General features: G+C 40.0%; 1 protein-coding gene across 1 annotated transcript; it reads right to left on the bottom strand.

Moving 5' to 3' along the window:
* NUCB2 (nucleobindin 2) lies at nucleotides 1-24,706 on the bottom strand. The gene is made up of 13 exons (XM_086472214.1): nucleotides 24,627-24,706; nucleotides 15,319-15,462; nucleotides 14,588-14,695; nucleotides 13,156-13,282; nucleotides 9,892-9,995; nucleotides 8,024-8,209; nucleotides 6,826-6,916; nucleotides 5,205-5,263; nucleotides 3,875-3,967; nucleotides 2,755-2,844; nucleotides 2,013-2,189; nucleotides 1,615-1,696; nucleotides 1-137 (listed from the first exon to the last, which is right to left on the bottom strand). Exons 2-13 carry the CDS (start codon nucleotides 15,460-15,462, stop codon nucleotides 25-27), a joined length of 1,374 nt encoding a protein of 457 aa, XP_086328340.1. The 5' UTR covers nucleotides 24,627-24,706; the 3' UTR covers nucleotides 1-24.
* Nucleotides 24,707-25,966: the final 1,260 nt, after the last annotated feature.

Below are 25,966 nucleotides of genomic sequence, written 5' to 3' on the forward strand. Positions count from 1 at the left end.
GCTATAAAGTTGAGGCACAAGTGGTTAAGGGTGAACTTGATCAGTTCTAGAAGCTGGTTCTTGGACATGTCCTGGTGGTAAAGGTTGATCACCTCCTGCAGGATGTTTTGGTACATCTCCAACTTTGTGTTCCGCAGCTGTAAAACAATAATAAAATAATTCGTAACTTCTCAGTTAAATTGGCCCCAAATGTGAAAAGACTCTAAAGGAAAGTTACGGGAAAGTGTAGGGACAATTAAACAAAACCTTCTATTTTATGGATTGTAAATGGAATCAAGAATTTTCTTTGTGATTAACAATGAAATTGGACTGAGACTACTCAATAGACTGCATTAATAAAATATTCAGCATTGCATCTTAGGTCACTAGTAGTTTCTGTTTACTGTGAAATATTTTTACTTGCGTAACACATCGGTTCTTTGGAGATTGTTCTTTCTGAAATATATTACACGTTTATGAAACCTCTAATCCAATGTGGGAAGCATGAAAAAAAAAAAATCCAATTTGCTCCTTTATTTTACTCCTCACTGTGCCAACAATACTTACAACATTCTCCCCCTTGCCTACTTTTGAATAATACTAATGTCATAGTTTGCTGAAGATTTCAGAACTCGCAGCTGCATTTTTATAATTTTTTTTTTCCTTAAATTACCCTTAGTAATTTAGCTCCAGCAGCCTACAGATTAGAAATACTGTCTACTTGGATCTCCTTAACTCAGTGAATGAGCAGTGACTAGTTCGGGCTAATATAGTGAATTCTTACGATACCTGACTAAATAACTTTGCAGAAAGTTTTTACATAAAATAATATATGTGTTAAGAACAGTATCTGCTACAAGATTGCCACTATCAAAAGATGTCTCATTAGTCCAACTCCCAGGACATCTGCTATTACACATGATGTTTTTACTGAAGGTGAGGGGAAGTGAGGGCTCTCGGCACTAAGGATCATAAAATACAATTGCCCACAGGCAGTTTTGAAGAAAATGAAAGAGAAAATTAGATTGGTACTGAAAATTCATTATTTCTCTTCACAAAACTGAATGGCTTAGGGATAAAATTTCAGGGTACTCAACACAATAAGCTGTAATCACTGAACATAGCATCTGAGGTTTGAAATAGCACTGTTGGTCCTGCAGGAGCAGTTAAGAGCTTCCAGTATTCAAAAGGTTGCCTGGTTATAGTCTGAAGCCTTATGTTTGAGATGAATGTCAAGAAGTTCTTGAGCTCTACAGATAATGCTAGCGCATGAACACGGAAGCCAATAAAGCCATGTTAGTTTCAACCTTTCTAGAGGGGGAGAAAAAGTGAAGTTAGGATGTCTGGGACAGCGGAGCCCCTTTAAAACACAAAAGAAATAAGGACAATGAGTTATGGATTTGATGCCTTGAGTTAGAACTCTGTTGGTTTTTGGTTTTTTACCATGGCTTAAAAGCACTGAGATTTCAGGAATACTTTAGAAGAGTTCCATACTTCCCTCTTAAAGACAATTTAGTGAGCCTCGCTACAGACATCATTAAAACCATATTGTTTCAACAGAAAATACAGTTTTAATGAGTTGTACATTGGAGATCTTATTTTCAAGTTTGTGAATCTACACAGAAAGACACATACGGGGTTGGAATTTCAGTTCTCCAGCTGGTCCTGCAGGAGGATTTCCTTGCTGTAGTTTCTTTTGTTCCATCTGTTTTACAACCTGGTGAAAAATAAAATACAACAGTTGAAAAACTTGAATCTGTCAACTTTCTCTGATGTGACATAAATGAATACACTAAAAACACATTTTGCAGTCATTATGTAAAGTCTTTGTTAACGGGTATACTACTGAGTTGCTTGCATTGTTTGCTACAATCTTGAATACGAGATTATGTTTTGCTGTGGTAACATTACTTTAGAATTCAGTTGGGACTCATATGAGAAATCAAGATAAAGAATGCTCCAGAGTTGGAGACTGTCCTGAGCTGTTACACATATAAGGATACAAAAAAGCAAAAAAAAATTTGCTCTCATAAGTGGACCTGCTGTAGCTCTTGTTTCTGAGCCTGAAGCTGGTCATGCTGCCTCTGTAGCTCTTCCTTCTGCTTCTGAAGATCTTCTGCCTTTTTTCTAAGTTCATCTTCCTGCTGAGAAATATGACTTTCAAATTCCTTCAGCTCATCCTCAGTGAAGAGCTGCTGTTGATCTAGTGTCTGCAAGAAAATACATACAAACATAAAGACTTAGCCAGGAATGCACCTATATTTATTATCTTCCCACTGACATTATTATTAGCTGAATTGCACAGATGAACCACTCTCAGAATTTTCATCAGAACCAACATGACACTGTAAAGGGTGAGTATGCTCGCTGTAAGAAAGAGCAAAACAGCTGTTTCTCAGCTGTTTTCTCAGCAAAATTCTACTACAAATTTAGAGGCAGGAGAAAAAATTCCTCTTGCTTCCAGCTGAGCTCTTCCCTTTAAAGCGATTCATAAACAAAATGTCCATTTTCTGTTTGAAAAGCATGTGGGAAAAGCTCTCATAGTACCCACAGGGTGGCGCAAGACCTTTGCTGTTTGCGTGTGACCATAAAGATTACACCTGCATTACATCAGTCTGCTGCATTTTGTACCTTACACTTAGCTACGGCGCTAAACCCCGCACACACCAAAACAGAACGGGAAAAAAAGCCAAGGTCAGAGACGTGCCATTGGGTTTCCTGGTTAGAGCGATGGCAATAGCACCGTCTGTGGCACTTGGAACGCGCTCTCATTACCTCCCAGCTGTCTGGCTCCAAAAATTCTTTTTTCTCTGTAGCTCGCAGGAACTCTTCCAGAGTCACTAGCCGGTCCTTGTTGATGTCAACCTATTTGAAGCAAAAAAATTAAACTCAACCTAAAGGACAGGTTCTGGTGGGGATAATGTTTACTTTCATCATGCAAATATCTTTAAATATAACCATTTTATTTTTAAACTGTCCCATTTTCAAGGGAGTGCCTGCAACATCTTCTGAAAACTTCTCTCACGAGCTTCTATAGCTTAACAAAAATGGAAATAAAAAGTAAATCTTCACATTTTACTTCAAAATTCATTGGCTGTATTGGAAACATTATTTGTGGTCACAGCCCTAACAGTGGAATGCACGCTTTTTTGGGGAAAAATGTTTTGTAGATTTCTGGTAATAATTTTGTGAGTCAGACTGATCTCCATTGTTGGATGGGGAGGTTTTAAAACATCAAAAAAACCCCAAGTGAATTGTGTCAGAATCCTTTAAGGGGAAGGGAGGAAATGCTTCCCTTTATGACTAACAGAATACCAGGCTTGCTCCATTTCTCAAGCTTAATGAGTATAGTTGAATATAGAAAAGAAACTAGTGAGAAACACAGTGGTTCAAAACATCCTCTTCCCTTTCCTCTGTCTCCTGAGCCAAAAACCTATCAGAACGAGTAAAGTTATTCACTGTCATGGGTGATACCTTGAGCTTTGAGCTCTCTTCTGAAGGGACAAAGGTGAGCTATATGGTAGAAGACATCGCTCTACTGCCTCTTCTCACACCTAAATCTTACCCCTTTGCCAAAAGTCACATTTAGAGTCTTCTCTGTTTGACACAAAACTCACAGGGAATTTCTACTGAATCTGAGGTCTGCAAAAGATGGAGGCTACAGCACAATTCCTTCTCTGGAACTTCTTAAATAAGAACTAGTCAGCAGGCACATTTACATCGGAATACGGGGACAGGGCTTGAGAATTCTAACTCGATGTGAATCCCAGCACAAACGGCATCTACTCTGACAGGCTGTCCCTTTCTGCTGTACTTGGCCGACCTTCATGTTAGGAGGACTATATTTCTTGAACATAGAAGGAAATCAGCAGCTCCACTGAACGTCAGTCCCTACCTCGTTCATCACATGTTCTCTCATTCTCAGCCTTTCTTCTTCCATTTCAACCATGTCATCCTCTTCATTTTTGGGATCGTAAACTTTTTCTAGCTGAAATTAAAAATTAGCAAATGTTAGTTTGGAGAAAGGGCTGCTCATTCAGAAGACAGAGCATATTTGGAACAGCAGCATGAGATGTTGCTAAAAACATGAGTTCACGACTTTTCCCATAGAGTGAGAGTGTGTTTGAGTGTAACTCTCCTCTTTCAGCGCAGTATTTAAGCAACAAGTGAGCCTTTCATTGCTAAGAATGAAGTTTTCAGTCAATTCATGTGGTCTGTTGTAATTCAGTGCTGCAGACATTACAGTGTGCATGCACAGCCTGAGCCTACACTTGATTCAAAGCAGGCAGAGTTTCCATGTGGTTTCTGGAACAGGAGAGAGTAGGCTTTTTACCAGAGCATGCAGCTGACCCTGTAAGCATTCAGGATATCACAAATGGAGTGCTTAATTTAATGGTCCACTTCTCTTCTTGCACAATGTCTTTCTGGTGAGTTCATGCTTATTTACTTCTACTTATCTTTCAGTCATTTAGCTTTGCCTGTTTAGCCATAGGGAATTTTAAGGCCCCAGACTATTTGTTTTTAAACTACAAAGCTGCAAAATGGCGGGACATATCGTCAAAAAAACCTGCCATGTATCTTCATCATATTAGAGGGGATTATGGCAAAGTTAGAAATCTCTATTTGCAAACTTAATTTCTTCAAAAACTTACAGTCATTTGAATTTATAAGCTTCTATACACTCTGTATAGCACAATTCCTCCCTGACGCGTGAAATCTAGAAAGAATTGTAAGACTAGATATTTAGAGCCTTGGTACTGGATCTCTGAATGGGAAGTTTAGGGTTTTCTTCTGCTATATCAAAACAGAACTCACTGGAAAAATGAAGACATTATGACTTGTTGATAAGCACTGAATGAGCACAGCTACCCAGCTTCAGAACCTCTACTGGGCTGCAACTAGTCAGTAGAGCAGGAGTGCAGCTCTCTGCATTGCAATTTCTACAGGTATAGCTATCCTGCAGATTAATTATAAAATCTTGAGCAAGCCTGGGGCAGAGAAATACACGAGCACTAGATCTCTGGTGTTTGAGTCCTATGTTTCAACCACTTTATTTTCCCTGCTGGTATGTTTTCACAGTTTTGTAGAAACATTAGGGATGTACAAAACTTGGCATGAACAAATAATCTCATTTGCAGTCCAAAGCCCCCAAGTAATACTTGGAAAAAATAGACATCCCCTTAACCACTTATTGAAACAAGTTAAGTTTCTGAACTTTTATTTACCTCTTTAGTAAACAAGGCTTCTAATTCTTGCTCATCCAGGAAACCATCGTTATTGACATCTACAGAAAGAAGTGTTGAAAATACAAGTTGAGTATGTACAGAAAGTGATACACGTAGTAGTTCTCCATGAGTTAGGTAAGTATCAGCATAGATATCTCATGTGGAATAAGAAACTAATTTAGCAAGATGCTGGTTACACAGGTCGTTTTTTCTGTTTAGATTTTTATCAGGCATTGGCAGAACTGTATTGCCATTTTTGGTTGATTGGTTGGTTGGACAAGTCTGGAGTAATGTCCCCGCTTCTTAGATTAGCAAACTAAAATAGGTCACAACAGGACTGCACAGTGCAATTGCCAAAAAATATTGCTGAGAACAAGTTGTCCCAATTTAACAACTAAATTTGTAAACAGATTCAGGAGCAACAAAAATCTGCACAAAAACTTTGTTAACCAACAGTATAACTCTCAAAAAAACTAAAGAATGATGTGAAAATATGTATAAATATGCAGCACATGAGATTTCAAGTGCTTCTCATGTGAAATGACTTTTCATGACAAACGCAGAGAATACTTGATAACTAACAATCCGTCTTTATCCTACATTCTATTCTGAATAGTTATATTCTACCTCTGAAATTGAAAGAGAATGTTTACTTCAAATGAGTGTTTCTATGCAATATTTTTGTTTAATTGCCTCAAAGTTTTTTATATACTAAGCCCTAAGGCAAAAGGTTATTTCAGCTATTTCGGTTTCAGTAAGATTTGCACAAAAAAGCTACCAAAAGTTTTCAGAAAATTATCTTTCAAGATCTCTTTCTAGAAAGAAGGTTTAATAAGTATAATAGATATTTATATATTTTATAAACCAAGATAAAAGTTCAGACTCAAGCTACAACACTTTTCTTCACTAAATCTTTGGGATTAGTCAAATTCTATGTACTGTTCAACCCTTCACAGCCCAGTGCCAGGCAGGATCTGCTTAAGGGTACTTTATTATGAAGCGTTTAACAATGCTGAAATATAAGGTTACATATTTATATAACCACATGTAAAGCAAAATGCCCACTGAGATGCATCCTCACCTCTGCTACTATTTTACTGTTCCTGGCTGCGCACTGCTTAGAAATATAAAGGCAGGATTGGGGGGCATTTTGGGTTTTGTTTTATTAAGGGAATCTTACAATTTCTGAAGAGGCTAGGCACTTCTATGAACATTCCAAAGATAAGGGGTGTCTGGCACTTATCTGTAGAGATGATGAGAAAGCAGGTTTTCCCACACACAACTCTGAGGGTTTCTTCCTAGTACATAGTGCGTAAGCAAAGTTATAGATATGGACAGCCCTCTAAGTACCCATACTTCCCTGCGGAATCACTACTGGTTATTTGCTGCATGATGTCATGAGTAGTTAAACAAAACTCTGTTTTCAACTTTTAAACCCCCACTTAAAACTTTGCAGTAAACTTACAAATAATAACATAAATATTTTCTCCTCTATACTCTTCAGATTCATCCAAATTGCCTGAAGTGTAAGACTTCATCCTAGCACAAGACAAACCTGCCCTCAGCAGAAGGTAACAGAAAGTCACTTCACTTGTCCATTAAGTTAAACTAAATGTCTTACCATGTAATTTGAAAAACGTTTTGGGGTCAAATTCATTAGGATCTAGTCCATCTGCTTCTTCCCACACCTCTTTCAGTTGATCTTTGCTTCCCTGTAGATTGGTTACAAAGAAAAACTATTCAAAAGATGATTAAGTGTAATTTTTCTGCATTACCTTTGCATTGCAGTTTCTTTGAAAGGCTTTGTTTTCTGACTAGTCATGTTGCAAACGGAATTTTCTTTAATTCCTTTTTGGTCAGGTCTAACACTTTCAGCAGACAGAAAAGCCCAGGGAAAGAGGGAGTGTCAAGGAAATGCATGTAATAATGAGTCATACCCACACAGACTCATCAAGAAATAATGACTGAAAGAAATTAAATTTGTTTGCCTTTTCTAGAGCAAATGGTACGGTGATGCAGTTCCTTGCAGAACAGGCACACCATGAAGGCATCCCTACAGCTCTGAACAGCATTCTGGCTGCTTCCTCGTGAGTTTCAGCTTCTTTGTGATTCGCTGGCAGAATTGTTACTTACATACTTGTACAGAAAAAATCATAGAACCATAGAATACTTTGGGCTGGAAGGGACCTTTAAAGGCCGTCTAGTCCAAACCTCTGCAGGGAGCAGGGACATCTTCAGCTAGATCAGGTTGCTCAGAGCCCCGTCCAACCTGACCTTGAATGCTTCTAGGGGTGGGGCTTCTACCACCTCTCTGGGCAACCTGTCCCAATGCTTCACTACTCTCATTGTAAAAAAAATTCCTCTGTATAACTAGTCTAAATCCGCCCTCTTTTAGTTTAAAACCATTGCTGCTCATCCTATAGCAACAGGCCCTGCTAAAAAGTCTGTCCCCAACCTTCTTATAGGCCCCCAAAAGGCGGCAATGAGGTCTCCTGAGCCTTCTCCTCTCCAGGCTGAACAACCCCAACTCTCTCAGCCTGTCCTCATAGGGGAGGTGCTCCAGCCCTCTGACCGTGTTTATGGCCCTTCTCTGGACTCGCTCCAACAGGTCCATGTCCTTCTTGTACTGGGGACTCAAAATGGGGCTATATATAGCGGGTTTTGTAATGCTCTCAGCATTGCTCCCACACTGTGCTGCCACGGCAATGAGAAGAGGCAAATGCCAAGAACAAAGAAGACATATCCTTCTCTTTATTAGCTTTTTCTCTCTGGAAAGGAAAGCTTCCACCCAATCATGTAAGAACAGACTGCAGCCTTACAGGATGGTGAACTTTAGGGTGATCGCCATGTTTTTTCTTCATCTCCTCAAATTTGGACTCTTCTCGCTGCCTCTTTTCTTCATCCAGTGTTTTCAAATACTCTCTTCTCTCATGTTCTTTCATCATCTCATATTTCTTAAACTCCTCATGGCGGGTCTTATCATAGTTTTCCAGGTCACTTGTAGCCTAAAAATATAGATATATGTAGACATACCATCATGCCGCATGATTATGCTAACACATATGACAGTAAAAATGCTCTGTTGTTCGGATCTGTGGGCAAGGGTGGCCATGCTGCCATTCTCCTTTTGAACATGAGGTAGACTGGTTGGGAGCTTCCTTTCACATGACTGAGATGCAGAAACATCTCTCCTCACTTTATTTTCACAGAAATTAATTTCCAAGGGTTCAACCACTAGACAATCTTTGCAACTACACAGTACTGTAAGAAGGCATCAAGATGTCCTTTCTCATCAATTAATAATAAATTAACTCAAGTTAAGTAAGTCCCATACTAATTAAGCACAGCTCCAAATAGTACCATTAACTCCTTGATTATTTCAGAATAAGAACATTTGTAGCTTATCCTACAGTTTAATGAAAAAAGTGCCTTCATTAATAATGGGAGACTGCAGTAGCTTAATACAGCTTAAATCAAAAAACCCAATTAGATGTGGAGAAAGGGTGTGAGGGGAGAATTTCTGACAAGTACTTGTATAGAGTTTAGAGACGCATCATCTTCAAACCACTCAACTTCTTAAAGGGTGTTTTGGTTCTGCTTTTCAAAGTAATGTGTTTCTACCCACATAGTCTCTCCATGATTTACATTTTAGTTTTCAGATTCACTGTACCTTTTCAAAAACAATTCCAAAGCAAAGACCCCCTAAAATGCCCATTACACTCTGTCAATATCTCAGCTGAGAAATGAGAAGACAAAAAAATAATAAGAGAAAGAATTGCCACATTGAGGATATGCATCTCCTAGCCAACCAGACTCTTCCCAGAGGTGATGCTCAGAAACTGCAAGAAACTTCATTAATATCTATATAAAAAATAATTTTACAGAAAATGAAGATAAAATTTTCCATGGGTAAAAAAATCCACAGAAATTACAGAAAGCTTGAAATATACCTTATCTTTCAGTTTATTTTGCAAATATAAAAAATGTCAAATTCTCATGTCAGACATGCAGTGCCCTCTAAAGCACATCTGAGATTAAAGTCTTTTTTCCCCTTGGGAAGCATACTTTTTCCAGCAGTTGAAAAAAGCTATGCCATGCTATGCTTTTTCTCTGCACCCCTTTAATAACAGGCACTGAAAAAAACCCCCGATACTGAATCTGCTAAATAGACATTGAATGCCATACCCAGCATACACAATTTCTAATATTGATATCTTAAATTCTATGCTGCTGTGGTTTTGCAGCTTGACGTGTATGTATAATAGATATCAAAATTCAAATGGCTAGTTTAAGGATGATTATTTATGTCATTCTGTGAGACACCTAAATCATTTAGGAACAGAAATCAGAAAATACACTTAGGAAAAAATTTACCCCTATCAAAATTGTATTTAATTTAAAGGTTCCCAGAGAGGTGTATTTCATTCCCACAGTTGTTTATACTGGCACATGAATGCAAATCTTGTTAAGATGCCACCCCAAAATTTACGGGCTCTTTAGCATAACGCACCCTGACAACAGTTTTCAAGTGTGCAATGGAGACAATTGACTTTTCCCTGAAAGTGAAAACTGCATGTCATTTATAAAAAAAAGCGGTATATATATGAAAGGATTTGCCTTTACCAGAGATAAAAATCATAATAATTAATACCCAGAAACCCCACAGTAGTTTATATCTAGCACTCACCGCTTTGATCAACATATCTAAGTCTTTAGGTTCAAACGTGTCAGGATTCTGATGGTTCAGGTGCTCAAACTGTTTAAGGAGAGACTGATGGTCTATGCCAGTGTCTGAAAGAACAAGGTACAAACATAAAACATTAAAATAAGTTTGAAATCAAGCAAGTTAAAAACTTTCATATGGGAGCTTGTGACTTGTAAGTACCTGACACTCCCCAAGGACTGGATTACTTTTTCACTGTTGGAGAAAACTACAGCAACACTTCTAACGTGGCTTTTCCTGAAGGAGACTGGCAAACCTGACAGCAATTTGCACTATATTCCTTCTGATGTGTCAGTGTTGCATTACACAAAATTAACATGCACAAATTAAGGCTTGTGTTTCAGCAAAGAAAAGTACAATCAATTTGAGTTTCACAAACTAAGAAAAACACTTTATTCTCTTTTATATAAATGAGAGGACAGCTGAAGTTATGTGCAGTACCAAAGCTAACAACTTGCATGTTTTTCCTGAACTGGGAGAAGTCTGACTCTTCTGTAGCTCTTCTATACTCTTCTATGACTCTTCTACAGCATCTGCATTTTGCAAATGACTTATATCTGGCTAAAAATGTTTGTACAATATGATATAAAATTGTATCAGATCAGATAAGTAGGTATTCAAATTTCATTTGTGTAAAACGAGAGGTGCAAGACAGTGGAGAGTCAGGTCCTGTGTCTAAAATCTGCCACCATTTCTGTCTTCCTTACGACAGGAACAATACCCAACAACACCAACACACAATGCACTAACAACAAAACACATTTCTACAACAGGCTTTTCTAGCTGTTACCATGGTTTCTGACTGCTAATGCTAGCTAACAATGCTCTCTTAATCAGCACATACTTTGATATGTTATGTATAACGATTTTGACAAGCTTTTACTCGATGGCTTAGCAAATACTTCATTTAAAAAAAAAAAAGGAAAACACGATTTTGAACACGTTACTCTTTGGCAAACTATCTGTCTTACACTCAATGCTGTGTTTGTATTATCACAAAACAGCAAACACTGGCTGGGGCAGATTTCAACCATCATTCCTCCCTGGTGAGATCATAATTTCTGTTGAAATGTATGTGTCTTAGCCTGTCTTTGAAACATTTTTAGAAGTGTAACAATAAGCTTAAAAAACCCAAACAAACAAAAACCAACCAACCAACCAACAAACCACCAGCCCCCAAGCCAATTTTTCTCAATTTCTTATATTTATGGGGAAAGACTCATTCTATTTGGCAGTATTTACTTGCCACACTGCTGTATTATCTGGGATGCAACCCCTAATATTATTCTGTCCTGTACTGATCACTCTAGTAGGATCCTGATGAAAATGTTTAAAAACACATCTGGATCAGGACTACGTGCAGAATATAATCTCAAGTCTGGTTTTTTTCTTAACCTGATCCATATGAGAGGGAAGAAACAAGGGGGTTGTGTGGTTTTCTTTCTCTCTTTTTTCAGATCAGATAGAAGACTAAGATAGTAAGTGGAGTTATAGGGAAAAGAGTAACAGAACAAATGAAAGGAAATCAAACAGCTCTGCCTGCTGTTACTATAGAATGTGCTCTTATATATGTTCCCAGATGTTGCCTAGGTGTACAGATGCAGCTGTATTTTACAAATAACCTGGCCATGTATGTATGTATGAAGTGATGTGAAGTGTACTTGTGATGTGAAGTACTCACTGGCAGGGCTGATTATAAACTTTACAAAATGTTTTCCCACTTCCGATGTATTCACATCTTAGCAGTCATCTGAATATTTTCACCTGGAATAATCTGTTCTTGCTCTTTCCCAAACGCAGGATCTCACAGTTACACTGTAACAGATCTGATCTGTTGGGGGGAATAATTTTTCTAAAGCATGCTCTGTTAAGTTAGTCTGAATTTATGCAAGTCAAGAGGGCTAGAAGTAATCAGTCCATTAATCTATTAAAAAATTTCAGAATACACAAAATTACTATGTACACAATCAGGTATCGTTAGCTGCTGTCAACTAGCTCACTGTGAGTGTCACCATGATGTCACTGGACTGCCTGCCTGCAATAGGAGCATGAGAGCAGGCTCCAGGCAGCTAATTATACTATGGTAGTACCTAAAGACTTCAATAGAAAGGTACCACACTGTAGATATCTTTTTTCCCAAATTAACCTGATGCTTTCCTGACCCTAGTAACATCTCCATAAACACATATTTACACATGCATACTTCTTCAGTCTACTTGACACCTCTAAATTCAGCTCAACCTAGAAGATAGATCCTTGTTCTTGGAGTATGTTAAATTTTACCTATTCAATTCAGGGGGATCCCTCCCCATAACTTGCAAAGTTTTTTAATACTAAAATTATCTGATAGGCAAATTCAGCCCTTTTTATTAGAGCTTTGTGAAAAACAGCATTTCAGAAACAAGATCATGCAGTCCATCATTAGGATCTTTGTTTATGAGCAATTAATTCTCTTCAAAAAGAAACCACTAATAAGAAATTCACAGAATTAGTTCTAAGTGCAAACTTTAGAAGTTCTTCAGTAGTAAGAAATAAAAAGGGATAGCACCATTTCCCACACAAACATCGTTACAAACTGGTATACTTTATTCCTTATACCAATAAATTGCCTGAGTTTGTACTATTTCGTTAGCAATTACGAAAATGCTACAGAGAATTTTTTTCACTCCAAATGTTTTTCTTTATTCAGGAGCTTAAAATTGCCTCAAAAATAAGAAAAATAATCTTCTAAACCAAAATGTTTCATATTTGTTATAAATCTGTACAATAACTCTAATTGGTGGAAAGGAGGCTTAAAAAGAGAAAAAGGACAACTTGTCTTAAATGACTGTAAAAAAAAAAAAATCGTCTTCTACTCTATAAAGACGCGAAATGCAATGTCATGTTGTATTCTTAAACATAGTCCTACTGTGTTATTAGCTCTCAGTGAGTAACCTATAAATTGATGCACTACAAAAACAAACAAAAAGGTTGAAAAAGGATTAGAAGTATCTGAAAAATCCACTGCCAGAATCAAGGTTAGTTATAAAATACAGGTGGTTCTTCTCCCCAGTTCTCTATAAAGATGGGTCTCCACTGGCCCTAGGCCAGCTCAGAAAGGACACTCACTTTCAGCTTACATTCATCAGCTTATTGTTGACAACAAACAAAGCGTAACGGATGGACTTTGGGCACCTCTCCAACACAATCCCATCTGTTAACTCACCTAGTTATATTTTGTATTCTTACCTTGAACAGAATCCATTTTAGCTTTAATTAACATTCTTAATCTTGCCACCTCTTGTCTTTTTAGTTCATCCAGCCGTGTTCTCACATGGTGGCTTACTAAATCAAGCTCTCTGCTTAGTTTTCCACTCTGAAAGAAAACAAAAGTTACGTACAAAAACTAGAAGAAAGTAGCCTTTAGGATTCCCATTAGGCATGAGCTGCAAGACAGCAGACTAGGGGCAATACTTGGCAATACTGTAGCCCACACTGTAAGAATCTCAAAAATTTTTCAAAGAGCAGATCCAAATTTTTTTAAGCCTATGGTTATAAAAACAGAGAGGAATCTGAAAAACTTTCTGAAAAGAGAATTTCTAGGTATCTTGCTCCTCCAAAGAGCAAAAGTATGACCTTGAAGCAGCAATACCTAATAATGTTTCAGAAGTGACAAATTTCTTGATCAGATGTTCTCAAATTAGTTCAAAAGAACTGAGATGCGCACGAAGTGCTGTGTTCGTCATCCGCTTGAGGACAGCTGTAAGACTTGAGAGAAGGTACAAGCACAGCAACAGCCACCAATGTGCACTGCAAGTCTATTTAACAGGATCTGGAAATGGATAGTAACCTTCAAGGGTTACACTAGATGTAGCACAGAAGAAAAAGGAGACAAAAGCTGCCAACTGCAACATGAGGGATTAAAAGAAACGCAAAAGGCAGGATCTCCTCTTTAAGTCTATCACTGAGACTGTTTCCTACCCGTTCCCTTGCTGAATTTCTAGCTTACAAAGGGGAATGCAGAATAGCCACCACCTGGAGCCAGGAACTAAAGTAGAAAAGACAGGAATGTGGTGAGGTTTTGGAGAGAGTGCTATGTGGACTGGCACAAAAGAAAGGACAGCAGTGGAGAAAGCCAGCAGTCTATTTTATTCCTATATACACTGACTTTACCTCTAGCACAACTCCTCAGTTTCTCCAGACTTTAAAATCTGACTGTCTTGTAATTCTCTTCCATGCCACTATATCCATTTGTGACACACTATCTTAACCTCAGAAGGCAAATACACCTCTATGTTCAAAACAGCATTCCAAATTACTCAGCAGGCAACAGCAAGTGAGAGTGATGCTTGCAGCTGTTTTGAAGTACATGGAGGTTCACCCACCTGTACGGAGTCTGAAACTGGCTTTTTAGTATATAGATAGAAACTATGCATTCAAGTATGCGTTGGGGTTTTTTTAATGCTATGGGATATTCTTTAATGAACAGAAGTTCTGCTGTCTCTTGACTAAAGACAAAGATCTGGTAAGAGATAAATACCTAAGTAAATAGAAATGAGAGGAAGTTTAAGCTCAGAAAAATTGAGAGAAGGATGAAAAAAAAAAGGAAGAAAGAATACAACACACATGGCTTATGATTATGATTTAATTAACCTTAATTTAATTCTTTTTTTGTACCTACCTTTATTTCCTCTATGTCAGCAGTCTGGAGTTTCTCCCTGAAATGCTTGTCTGTTTCCAAGACATCTATTACTTGCCTGAGATATTCATCATAATAAAGTCCTGTATCCTGCAAAAAACAGAATGTGAAATTGAGAAAAGAATATACTACTGCAACTCAACTCTCAGCAACACAGGTATTATACTTCCTTACATATCTTCTTTTTTCTGATTTGCATCATTGCCCTACAACAGCTTATTCTTACAATTCCTTTGTTTCAGCAACTGACAAGGAAGAGGAGAAAAGTGTTTAGGAATCCATGTCATATACAAGCATCTGTCATATTAATTTACGTGTTTTTTTAAAACAGTGCAATTCATTCATTACTGTTCTATTTAAAACAATGAACTGGAATCACTGTGTGGAATTTCCTAAGCCACCACTCAATCACTTGAAAGAAGCCTCTGTGGAACAGTAAGCAGTTCTTTCTATTGTAAGCTGGGGAATTCCTTCCATGTGCCACCTCACCTTTAGCAGCTCATTGAAAAAAAAAAAAAATAACAGAGAACAAATTTAAACAGAACCTCACCATAGTAGATGGCAGACTGTACAACAATACTGACTAATACTAGTTTCCTTCCTGCAAGTAATTCCAGTAAAGAACACCTAAATTTCAGGAAGGGAGCTTGCTATAGCCAGATTACTAACAATTAGGAAAAAATACTTAATTAGATAAATTTCATTACACTTACTGGATTTTCCACCTTCTCTCCTTCTACATGGCTTTCTCCTTTGACTTTTGTCTTATCTATGTCTATAGGTACAGCTTCCAAGGCCATTAGGAGACACGTCATCAGCAAAATACACTGTTGGGGAAGGACAGATAGCCACTTCATCTGAAACGAGACCAAGTTACAAAAATTAACATAGATTATGTTATTGTACTGTACTCATCAGAATTTTTTTACATTCCTACATAGATACCTGTAATAACCCACTTCCCACATGTTCTACTGCTCTCAAGGAACACTGAAACTCAAAGAATTAAATACAGCTTTAATTTTTAAAGGCCATTATTACACAAGCAGATTGCCTCAGATTATTTCACAGTTGTGTGGCAAACCTAAGTTGTACTGTAAATGGTGAGAGGGTTTTTAACATGTTGTGGTATTATCAACAGCTCCGCAGAACAGGTGGGAACACCCAACATTCATACACTTGTTTAGGATGGCCAAGTCTTGCATAACTAATACTGACATTCCTATTCCAATCACATCTTTGATGAAGTTATTCAAATTCCTAAAGATAATCATGGACACTGAATCAGATCTTAGTGTAGTAATGCCAGTAGTTTTTATGTTTCACCAATGCAGTAGTTTGCCTAATATGGAGTCAAGACCCAAATTTGGAGTCCCCTCCAAAATTTATTTGCATGAAAAATATTTTACAATCCATGTTATATCTGTATTTCAAGTTGACAGAGATTCCTGAAGAAAAGTGTTCACAGTACCTGCAATTGTTGCTGAGGCTGGGGCTTTATCAAGCCAATCTCCCCTAGACTTTCTTTGATGTCTTATATGGGGCCAACTCACACATAGTTCAATGACCACTGAGCACTTTGAGAGTTCTTGACCTCTGTCTTCTCCCTCTCTATCAAATTTAGTTGAAAACAGCTCAATCCATTCAGAAACTGGTAAGATGGAACACTTAAACAGCGTGAGTACAGGAAATATGGCTAAAAAAGTAATGATGGTAATCCAGCATCTGACAGAGAAGCCAGGCTCTCGAAACAATTCAGCCTATGACAATCCACAGTTTCTGGTTATTCTATAAAAAGCTTGAGCAAACTCCAATGTTAAGTTAGTAACATAAATCACCTCCTGGAAAGTGAAAGTTGCCAGTCAAATACTGTCTAAAATTAGCTTAGATATGCCAAAGAAAAAGACATATTGTTCAAGAAATGGACAAACAAATCAGAAGAATACCTGCCACAAGGAGAATTTCTGTACAAGCGCTTTAACGAGTCACTCAAATAATTCTATCAGAAGTACTTATGTTCACCAGCAGCAAATCTTTATTTTGTGGCAGGGGACGATGACACATGACAAACTGTAATTATGGTGTCAGTGCCGAAATTCCTGCAGAGAGTGTTAATGGGGCAGTCTAGTCAACTGGTAAATGAAAGGCCATAACTATGTAACGGATATAAAACAAAACTAATAAAAAGCAGAAGACTTATAAAGTATATAACAACTATACTCTCAGTATTTTTAAAATGTTTTTTTTTTAAAAGGTTATGTATGGTGAAGTATTATTTTAAAGACACTGTATCTTCTGATAATGCTAAACATTTGGACCCCTGATAGATGGGTGTTTTCCCAACCAAAATATTTTCATATATACAAAATTATAGAAATACAAGTCATTTAATATTATCATAAGCCACTATAGTTATGTAAGGTGTATAAACAGTGGTTTTGAATATCCTGTGTGGCTATTATTTGAGCACGCTCGTTTCATCTAAGACCAACGGGTCATGTAGTGAGCCAAAACACGGCAGAGAAGCCAAAAACTCAAGCGCTAGCTATAGTTATGGCACCGATTCATTCTTTGCCTACAGGAAGTACTAAAGCAAACACTTCAACAACGAAACCTGGTCTTTGATCCATTTTAAAGACATAAATAATCTTTTTTATGCTGCTGACCTAGAAAGATGAATAATTGCAGAGATGTGGATTGCCAGTTTAGGCCGAAGCGGGGCACACTGTTACATTTTTGGGACTTTTTCCCTTGCCACTTAGGAAAACTGAGTAATAACATAAAACGTCCATGCTGAACCGAAACAACTGAGGCATAAGCAAACATGATGGTCTGCCAAACCTTGTATGAGGGAGCGCCAATATCCAGTAGATTTGGGATGGGCAACTGGAGCTATATCATCTTAAACTACCTCTGCAGTAGTCAGCAGAGGTTATCTATCAAAAGCCCTAATCAATCTAAGTACCACTGGGTCTGCTGACTTTCGTGGGATTCGTATACAACATGTTGTCATACATAACGTAAAGGACTGGATGGTATCACAACATGTTCTTCACATCTATTTGATGTCATAAGCTGCTCTGAAAAGAAGGCTATCTACTGCCCATCAGGCAGTTTTGTTTCTGGTTGTGCATAGGGTGTTTGTCTTGTAGCCCTTTTTATAAAACAGGCCAAAAAATCCACAAGTACCAGGAAGAATTAAAACCAGAGAAGACCAAAATGAATAAGCAAAAAACATCATTGCAGCTGACTTTGTGGGCTACTATGCTTAACGCAGGAACACCACTAGTATTTTGAGGAAACCAACTGTGTACACAATCTGTGCTATAACAAGTAAATTGTAAATACACTTATTAGAATAAAAAATAAATACTTACTGAAGACAGTTACTGTATTTAGGTATCTATCAGTCCAAGACTATACTCATCAAAATTGCCTCAATAAAAGCAGGTGACTAAGACATATGTCAACATTTAGACTGTGACAGTCACAACTGAGTCACTGAGGACGTTCTCCTCTGACACGTATTAGATGATAGAAACCAGGCCCATTGCAAAGTCTAACACTAATCAGCTGCAGGAAAAAACTCAGCACAGATCTCAAATTCAGCAACCAGAGGGAAGAGTGACAAGAGGCAGGACGAGAAGAAAACTGAGATTCCAGCTTTTGTTCCACTGAACACTTTACTATGAAGAGTTCATCCCACCCTCACCCTGTTACCAGCTACCTTCAGCAGTTCCCAACTTTTGAGAAACCCATTGCCGGATACCCATCCCTTCCCAGGGACTTTAAGCTGAACCTACGTGTCTGACTCAGGGATGTGCTTTCTTCTGTAAGGACTAGGAGCCACTAAGTCAGCAGACTACCCCAGTGCTGAGGAAGAGGAGCAATGTCAATCTGATCACTGTCATCAGTGGTACGTAATGCACAGTATACATCCTTGTGCCCTGCCACGCGTGCATCGCTTGAGCTTATTACTCATTACTATTCTTCCTACTGCTATATAGTTTAATAGAAATGAATAACCAGTCATGAACCTGCCCAGATGACCGGTTACTTTAAGACAGATGGACAGAGCTAATGTTACAATTGTCACGTGGAAATGGAGTGATTTCAGTCAAAGACCTGTAGCCCACCTAGATGAAAAGTTAGCACAATTCTAATCTGTTTGTATCAAAAATCAATCTCATCTTTCCTAGAGGGATAAACAAACATTTCTCCTTGTAATACGTAAAGAGAACTAATCATGAAAGTAGTGCTCTAGAACTGACAAATGGTGTAGTATATAAACAAAGCCAATATCCTAAACTTTCAGGGGAAACAAAACATGAAAACCTCCCCGAGTATGAAGTATTTTAAAAAAACAGATCAAGAGTTAAAAGAATGAGATAGCAGAAAATAGAGCCAGCAATGTACTTGCATGAACAGAAAAATACAATCAGAAAAGAAAAGAAGCAGGCTATCTGCCAACAACCTCGATCTTGATGCCACTAAAGTTAATCACAGATTCCTATCAACTTCAGTGGAACAGGATCGGACATTTCAATTATAAAGCGCTATGGGCTTTGAAAGACAAGTACAAAATGCAGCCTCTAAAATTTGTTCTAGCAACATTAACACAAGCAGCTAAACGTGGCATTAGCAGACCTGTTTTACACAACTGCTGGGTGTTTATAATATAAACCTGAAAATTTACTTTTCATTAACTTAACTCCTACTGCCCAGAAAACAGCATAGTTCTGGTACTGATGTCTCCATCACCTTCCTAACAAAGCACAAATATTTTTAAAGAAGTAACACTCAATGACAAATTTTCTAAAACTGAGATAGGCAAAAACATACAGTGACATCAGTGTACAGTGTGTAGTGCCTGCACCTGTAGAAGCTCAGCAGATGATTATGGAGCAAGAGAGCAAAACACTGTAAATGTCATATGGCACGTCTGCACTTGGCAAACCCACGTGTACCACGATGGGCAATGTAAACACAAATCCAGACTTACAGAATACACAAATAAACCTACCTATTCATAAAATTTACCACACACATGCTGTCTTTGATATGGAAGTAACTAAACCTACGTGAGATACAGTGCAGACACGCAGGATGATAGCAACACTCTCCATAGTCACGACTGCACTGTGACTTCCTATTTTAATGCTGTACACTGGAGAAGTGAACAACCTTTGTATGCAGCGCTGCATTTAAAAAAAACCCAACAAAACAGGAAAGAGATAAAATAGATCTACTGATCTTCATCTTTCTAAGAACATTCTAACCTCAGTACTAGAATGGGATATTACAAATGTTATATCTGAGCTATGTAAAGTATCCCTTCAGCAGTTTGAGCTAGCCATCTAGCACCTTGAATCTGTTTTCACCTCTCTGAAAGTGATATACATGTCCATTTACCACTGTTTAACCAGAGAATGTTTAATTCCATGGTTTTTTCCATTTCTTTAAAAATTATTTGCAAAGATATAAATTGGTTAGCTCATAAAATCTTAAAAAATACATTAAATGTTTGAAATTAGGCAGAAACAAATTAGTCTTCTGCCATAACCTCTGTTTGGAATCACCTGATATATCAGTGTTAGTTCTTCCCTGTTCTTGTAGGACGACTTGCTGCACAGACACTGTAGGCTATCACACCTTAACCAACAGTGACAGTCAATGAATCTATAGTTAATGTATCTTCTTCACAATGTTAGTCCATGAGTTAAATTGGTATTAGCACAGCTAACACGTGGCAACAATTGTGAGAAGCAATTGCAAAAACCTGTTTCAGCTCAAGATGCTAAAATCAACCTCTGGTTGTGGCAAAGATGTCTTTTCACGAGGTCACCAGTCCTCTAGATAGAGACTTCTCGTTGAAGATGTGAGCAGAAAATGACATAAAAAGGGAAATGGCTACAACCTGCAACAGTTTTCCCTTTACAAGTTATCTTTCAAAATGCAGAAACACCTGCATGATTTGCTTCCCAAATGAGAATTCATCCTTTTAAAAGTCAATATGTACGCATCATTTTTCCCTCCTCTCCTCTTTCAGTAAATGTCACACCCACACAAGCAGCAACAGTTTTCCTCGCATTATCAGAGATTGCTTCTTTTTTTTCTAGCCAATATCCAACACGTTTCCATCTGGACATGCTGTCCTAATCTTTTGTTAAGAGTATATCCCACTCAGTTCTCTGCACCAGGGGACATTCCTTATTTTTTCAAGAAGCATTTTAATAGTGTATGTAAATAGAGTTTTACACAAAACAGCATTATTTAAGTACATTAAGGCAATAGAATCCTTTCTTCTAATCCTTTTCTTTTGACTTCTATATGATACATTTTTCTCACTGCACTTTATCTGCTTGGTTCTCTTTACAGTTATAAGTTGGCTGATAGAACAGCTTCTTTTTTCAGCTTCTCAGAAAAGACAGCATGCCTCAAGTGTGTGTAGTACAACATTTGCTGACAGAACCCTTTTTAAAAACAGAAACACTTCAGCTGTTTTATTAAATGAGTCACCCAAATGCTGGGGGTTACTATATAGTAACATAAACTATGAATGCTCAAGCGGGAAAGAAGCAAGTACTGCTTACAATGCAACTGTATGTCCAGAACTACAGGTGGCACAGAAGCAAAGCATAGGGCTGCTGCTACTCATGCTTAGCTCTGTGATAAGTAAAGTTTTTCATAAGGAAACTTTGAAAAGTTTTTTCTTCTTGTTGCAATGTTATTGGTTCATTATTTAAAACCCTGTGTGCACACACAGAGATACATATTTATAATACTACCTGCCTCCAAGGAACTTCTCTATCATCATTTCAGAAAAATAAATATCTACAAAGCCATCTTACTAACTGCAGAATGCTGAAATAGTAGTCTTGTTTTAAAAGGACCTTGCATGACTTTATCAATTCTTTCCAATAAAGTTGGCTCAAAAAGAAAAGTTTGTGAAGCCAATACTCAAGCAAAAACTTGTATTGAATTCAACGCATACTTGGTAACACTCTTATAAACTTCAAAAATAAATTAAAAAAAAATTACCACTACAAATATAGCTTCCTGTATTATAAGTTCAGTTCCTATACAGAACAAAACACAACAGCACACCTGAAATCTCACACATTCATTTTGTATAAATGCGAACAGCAATTTTGACAGTGCTGGCATAAAAATCAACCTTCCTTCAAATATGCTACTGCATGCAACCAAAGTATTTGCTCAAACCCCAAGCTCAAATCAAAAATTATTTCAATTATTCTACTAATATGCATTTTGCTCTAGTCAACAACAAATTATGATGCTAAAGTAAACCTTGAACGTTCCCCCCAGGACTTTTTCCTCTTTAGAAAGAAAATACAAAATACCTCAAGAATAATTCTAGATCAAATTATATGGAGCCAGATTTAAAAATACTTAGGCACTTAATGATAGCTGCCTAATGAGAATTATTTCCATAATTTGCTAATTCACATTGATTTCTACTTGCTTAGGAAGCCAAATATGCATAAACATCCCACTCTTGATTTATAAAGAATATAAAGTATGAGAAATGTAATAATGAAAAGGTTCTATGTATTTCCTGAATTACCTATGATGAAGAATAATATTTACAACTCAATATGATTAAAACAGTTCTAATAAAATGCAGTTTCTTTCCTTCTTCCAACTATCAAATCACACATAGCAGGCAGGAGCAAAACCTGTTGAAATTAACATGAACTTTGCATCTGATTTCATTCGATTTGGCTTAAGTACCTGGCCATGTTTCTAGCAACATACAAGCATATCCCTACCCAGAAGGCCTGTGTCTAGTACATATCTAACAGGAACTTCAGAGAGATCTCTTCTGCTTACTGAGCAATCAAATAGACAAGAGAACAATACCTCATTAGATAAATACCTCTGCTGCACAGAAGTTCAAATCAAGGCAACACCGATACCGGCTTTTAACTTAACAGTAAAGGATTTTATCTTTCTTCTGTAAAGCCCATGTGTTTAGTTAGTATATCGCTAGAAGTATGGGTCAGTATTTCCACACCTCCGACATTTCAGTCAATATAACATTACTTTAAATTTTTTATTATCTCAGAGAACTAGTGCTCTCCCCTGTCACGGTTACGATTTCAGTTATATACGTATCACTTGGGGGCAGCTTTTGACAGAAAACTTTATCTTGGCTTATATGAACCAAAGTTTATATTCAGCAACACTACCATTACCACACAGCCAAGCTACAGAAACTTCTCCTCAGTCTTATTACAAAATAACTCTTTTTGTTGGTATTACTTAGTTCTTATTTGCTTGATGGGGTTTTCTGAATATAATTTCAGACACCAAACAATGGTACCTCAAATGGTACATGCAAATTTACATCAGATGCCTATGTTAGATGCCTTTGCATCCAATAGCCAATGGAAGTTTTAAGCAGACCCAATGGGGAATCTTAATTTATAATTTTGTTTTCCCCTTTTTTTTGTTTATGTTAATTATTTTGGTTAGAAGTGAATGCGATTCACATTGTTCTACTACAACACAATTTGTTTAGAGATAAGACTTATGGTATTACTTTTAAAAGTGTAATTATCTTTCATATGCTAAAATAAAACACTGCCACCATCCAAAAGATTACAGTAGCGAGTGAAAGGGAAAATATATAATCACGGTGAGGAGGTACTGTATGTAATCAGGTTAGTAATTTGCAGCCCACGGTGGATGTTGTGCTGTGACTAGACAAGATCATTGTGTAGCGAATGACAGTAGGAGATACAAGTGGATCTTAAGCACTCACAGAAATGTGGGCTTCTCCCATAAACCTTTTGTGAGTCTTATGCAGAGGCCCATAAAGGTTACAACAAAACCTGGTTTCAAACAATTTTTCAGTGGCTCGTCATTTCCTATCCAGTCTTTAGAGCAGGAATCTTTCCTGGGCGGTTCTGTTTAGTCGAGAGGGACAGTCACTCCAGAATTCAGAGTAGAACCGCACCGATATCACATGAACTACAGGACTCTTCTTTAGAATGGGAGAAAACAAGATGACAAAAAACCCCAAAGCAAACCTCCACGTTAAACTTGATACCACAGTGTACTGGTGCTTCATTGTTGTTAACCACAGTGTACTGGTGCTTCGTTGTTGTTACCGTGATGGTCTAATCTTGAAAACGCCAAATGTTATTTCTCACAGCAAATATCTACAACTCAAACAACAGAGGCTTTCTCTCCTACAGGCTTAGTAAAAAGTGCTGCCAAGCGTGAACTCTTTTGGGAACCATAGCTACGTTCACTTCAGGAAAAAGTTACCTCTCTACAACCATGTTCCAACCTCTCTCTCTTTTGGAATACGTCCAGCGGCTGGCCTGACACCAGAGTGTTTTACCGAGCTCCTCCAGCGGTACCGCGGTAAGCACAGCGCTGCAAAGCTGCACCCTGGCCAGTGAAACCGGCCGAGGCTCCTGGACAAAGCAGCCGAAGTTTGCCCTGCGGTTGTGCAACTCCCAGCCAGTCAGGCTTTTGCCGCTGCTGCCCGGAGTGCACGAATTCCCCCCGGTGCTCTACTGCCGACCCTTACACGTCGGTCAGCGGGCTGCGGGAGGGTCACTCCCTCAACAGCCACCGCCGCGGTGGCCGGTGCCCGGGCACAACGGCCGGCGGGCGGGACCCCGGGAGCCTCCTCCCTGGCGGGTGGCGGGACGCCCTCGGCCAAACTTCAGCTGCTGCCCTCTCCCGCCGCCCCCACGCCGGGAAGCCTCTCACCCCGCGGGCTGCTCCCGCCCGCCCCCGGCGCACCGCTGCCCCCCGCATTCCCGTTCCGCCCCGGTTCACACCTGGGGGGGGGGGGGGCGGGCGGACCCCCGAGGGGAAACGCGCCACCCCCGCCCGGCCGCCCGCCGCGGCCAACGGCTCCCCCTGACAGGAACTGCCCCGCCGCCAGGCCCCCGCGCCCGCGGGGCGCTCCCGCCGGCCCCCTCCGCCACCCACGGGGCGCACCGCCGCCCCGGAGGCGGCCTGGGACTGGCGATGCTACCTTACGGTCCCGCTGCGGCGGGAGAGCAGCCGCTGCTTCTTAAGGGCGAGGTGTCTCCTGCGCGCGGGGATGAAGGGGGCGTCCGCCGGGCGTCTTCCTGAGGATCTCCGGGGCTCGGCGCCGCGGCGAGGCCTGGCGCGGTGCTGTACGGAACGGTACGGTACGTCACGGTACGGTGCGGTGCGGCGCGGCGCGACAGCCCCACGGCACTCCGGCGGCCCCGGCTCCCGTTGCCATGGGGACAGGTCCCGCCCCTCGAAACGTGGGGATTGGCCCGGCCTGACCCCCGCCCGGGCGTCGCGGAGGGCTCTGATTGGGCAACGCCGGACGCCGAGGCGAGATAGCGCGAGAGGCCGGGCCGCCGCTACGGCCGCCTGCGCCGAGGAGGTACGTGGCGGTCGCCGAGGGGGCGGGCCCCGGCCGCGCGCCTCTGGCGTCACGGGGCGGTGGGGCCGCGGGCACGTACGTGGGCGGCGCGGGGGGGGCCGGGCTGCGGCGGGGCACCGGGCAGCCCCGAGGGGACCGGTGGGCCGGGGGAGGCCCCGCGGCGCCGAGGCCCCGGGTCCCACTGTCTCGTCTGCCCGAGCCCTGCCCAGCCCAGCGCCGCGCGGCCGCTGGCCCCAGGCCGCTGCGTAGCGGACGCCTCGGTTAACGGCGGGTGGTCCCCGGGGGCGCCCCGGCCTGGGGTTTCTGCGGAGAGATGCGCCGGGCCCGGGCTGGGGGCGCAGCGCCGTGCTCCAGACACCCCCGGCTCGGCCCCCCGCCTGTCAGCGGGAGCTGGGCCCGGCCCGGCCGTGTTGGGCGAGGAAGAGGCGTTTCTGGGCGCTTGGCCCTCGGAAGCGTCTGCTGCTCGCGGTGACAGGAGCTATTCCTTATTAGCTCGTTTTACTCCTGTGGTCCCTGGGGGTGCGCTGCCACTTCCATCGGTGCCTCCGGTGAGAATTTACACCAAACGGCATGTCGTGCAAAGCTTCGTTGCTGTAATCGTTCCTGTTACGTGTCCAGTCGTGAGCTGATGGGATGAGACTTTGAAAACGTGTTTTCAGGCGTCCTTTTCCATCGCTGCTCCTTCTTTTTGCTAATTCTTTTTCACTCATTTAAGCCTTACTGCATTCAGACTTGGATTTCTCTTCAAGAAGGAGGAGGAAAACAGAGGAGAAAGAGGGGAAACAATCTTCACCTCTATGCCGATTAAACGAGTTAGGAAACTATTTTCAACCTGCACATTGGTTATGCTTGGTCTAAGCTTGGGGTTTGATTTGTCGATTTCCATTCCCACCCTGTTCCAAAGTGTGGTACTTGGGGGTTTTTTGAACTAATATCTTCTCTGCCTTCTGGGC

This window comes from Leptosomus discolor, chromosome 12 (genome assembly GCF_034619465.1).
Source record: "Leptosomus discolor isolate bLepDis1 chromosome 12, bLepDis1.hap2, whole genome shotgun sequence".
NCBI lineage: Eukaryota > Metazoa > Chordata > Aves > Leptosomiformes > Leptosomidae > Leptosomus > Leptosomus discolor.

What these genes read in the sequence shown, in the direction of transcription:
- NUCB2 (XM_086472214.1), bottom strand. Translation starts at nt 15,462, where the DNA reads ATGAAGTGGCTATCTGTCCTTCCCCAACAGTGTATTTTGCTGATGACG. An exon ending in TGGAGCCAGACAGCTGGGAG is followed by an intron (nt 2,190 to 2,754) that starts GTAATGAGAGCG and finishes ATTTTCTTGCAG; the next exon opens with ACACTAGATCAACAGCAGCT. An exon ending in AGAACTGAAATTCCAACCCC is followed by an intron (nt 138 to 1,614) that starts GTATGTGTCTTT and finishes ATTGTTTTACAG; the next exon opens with CTGCGGAACACAAAGTTGGA.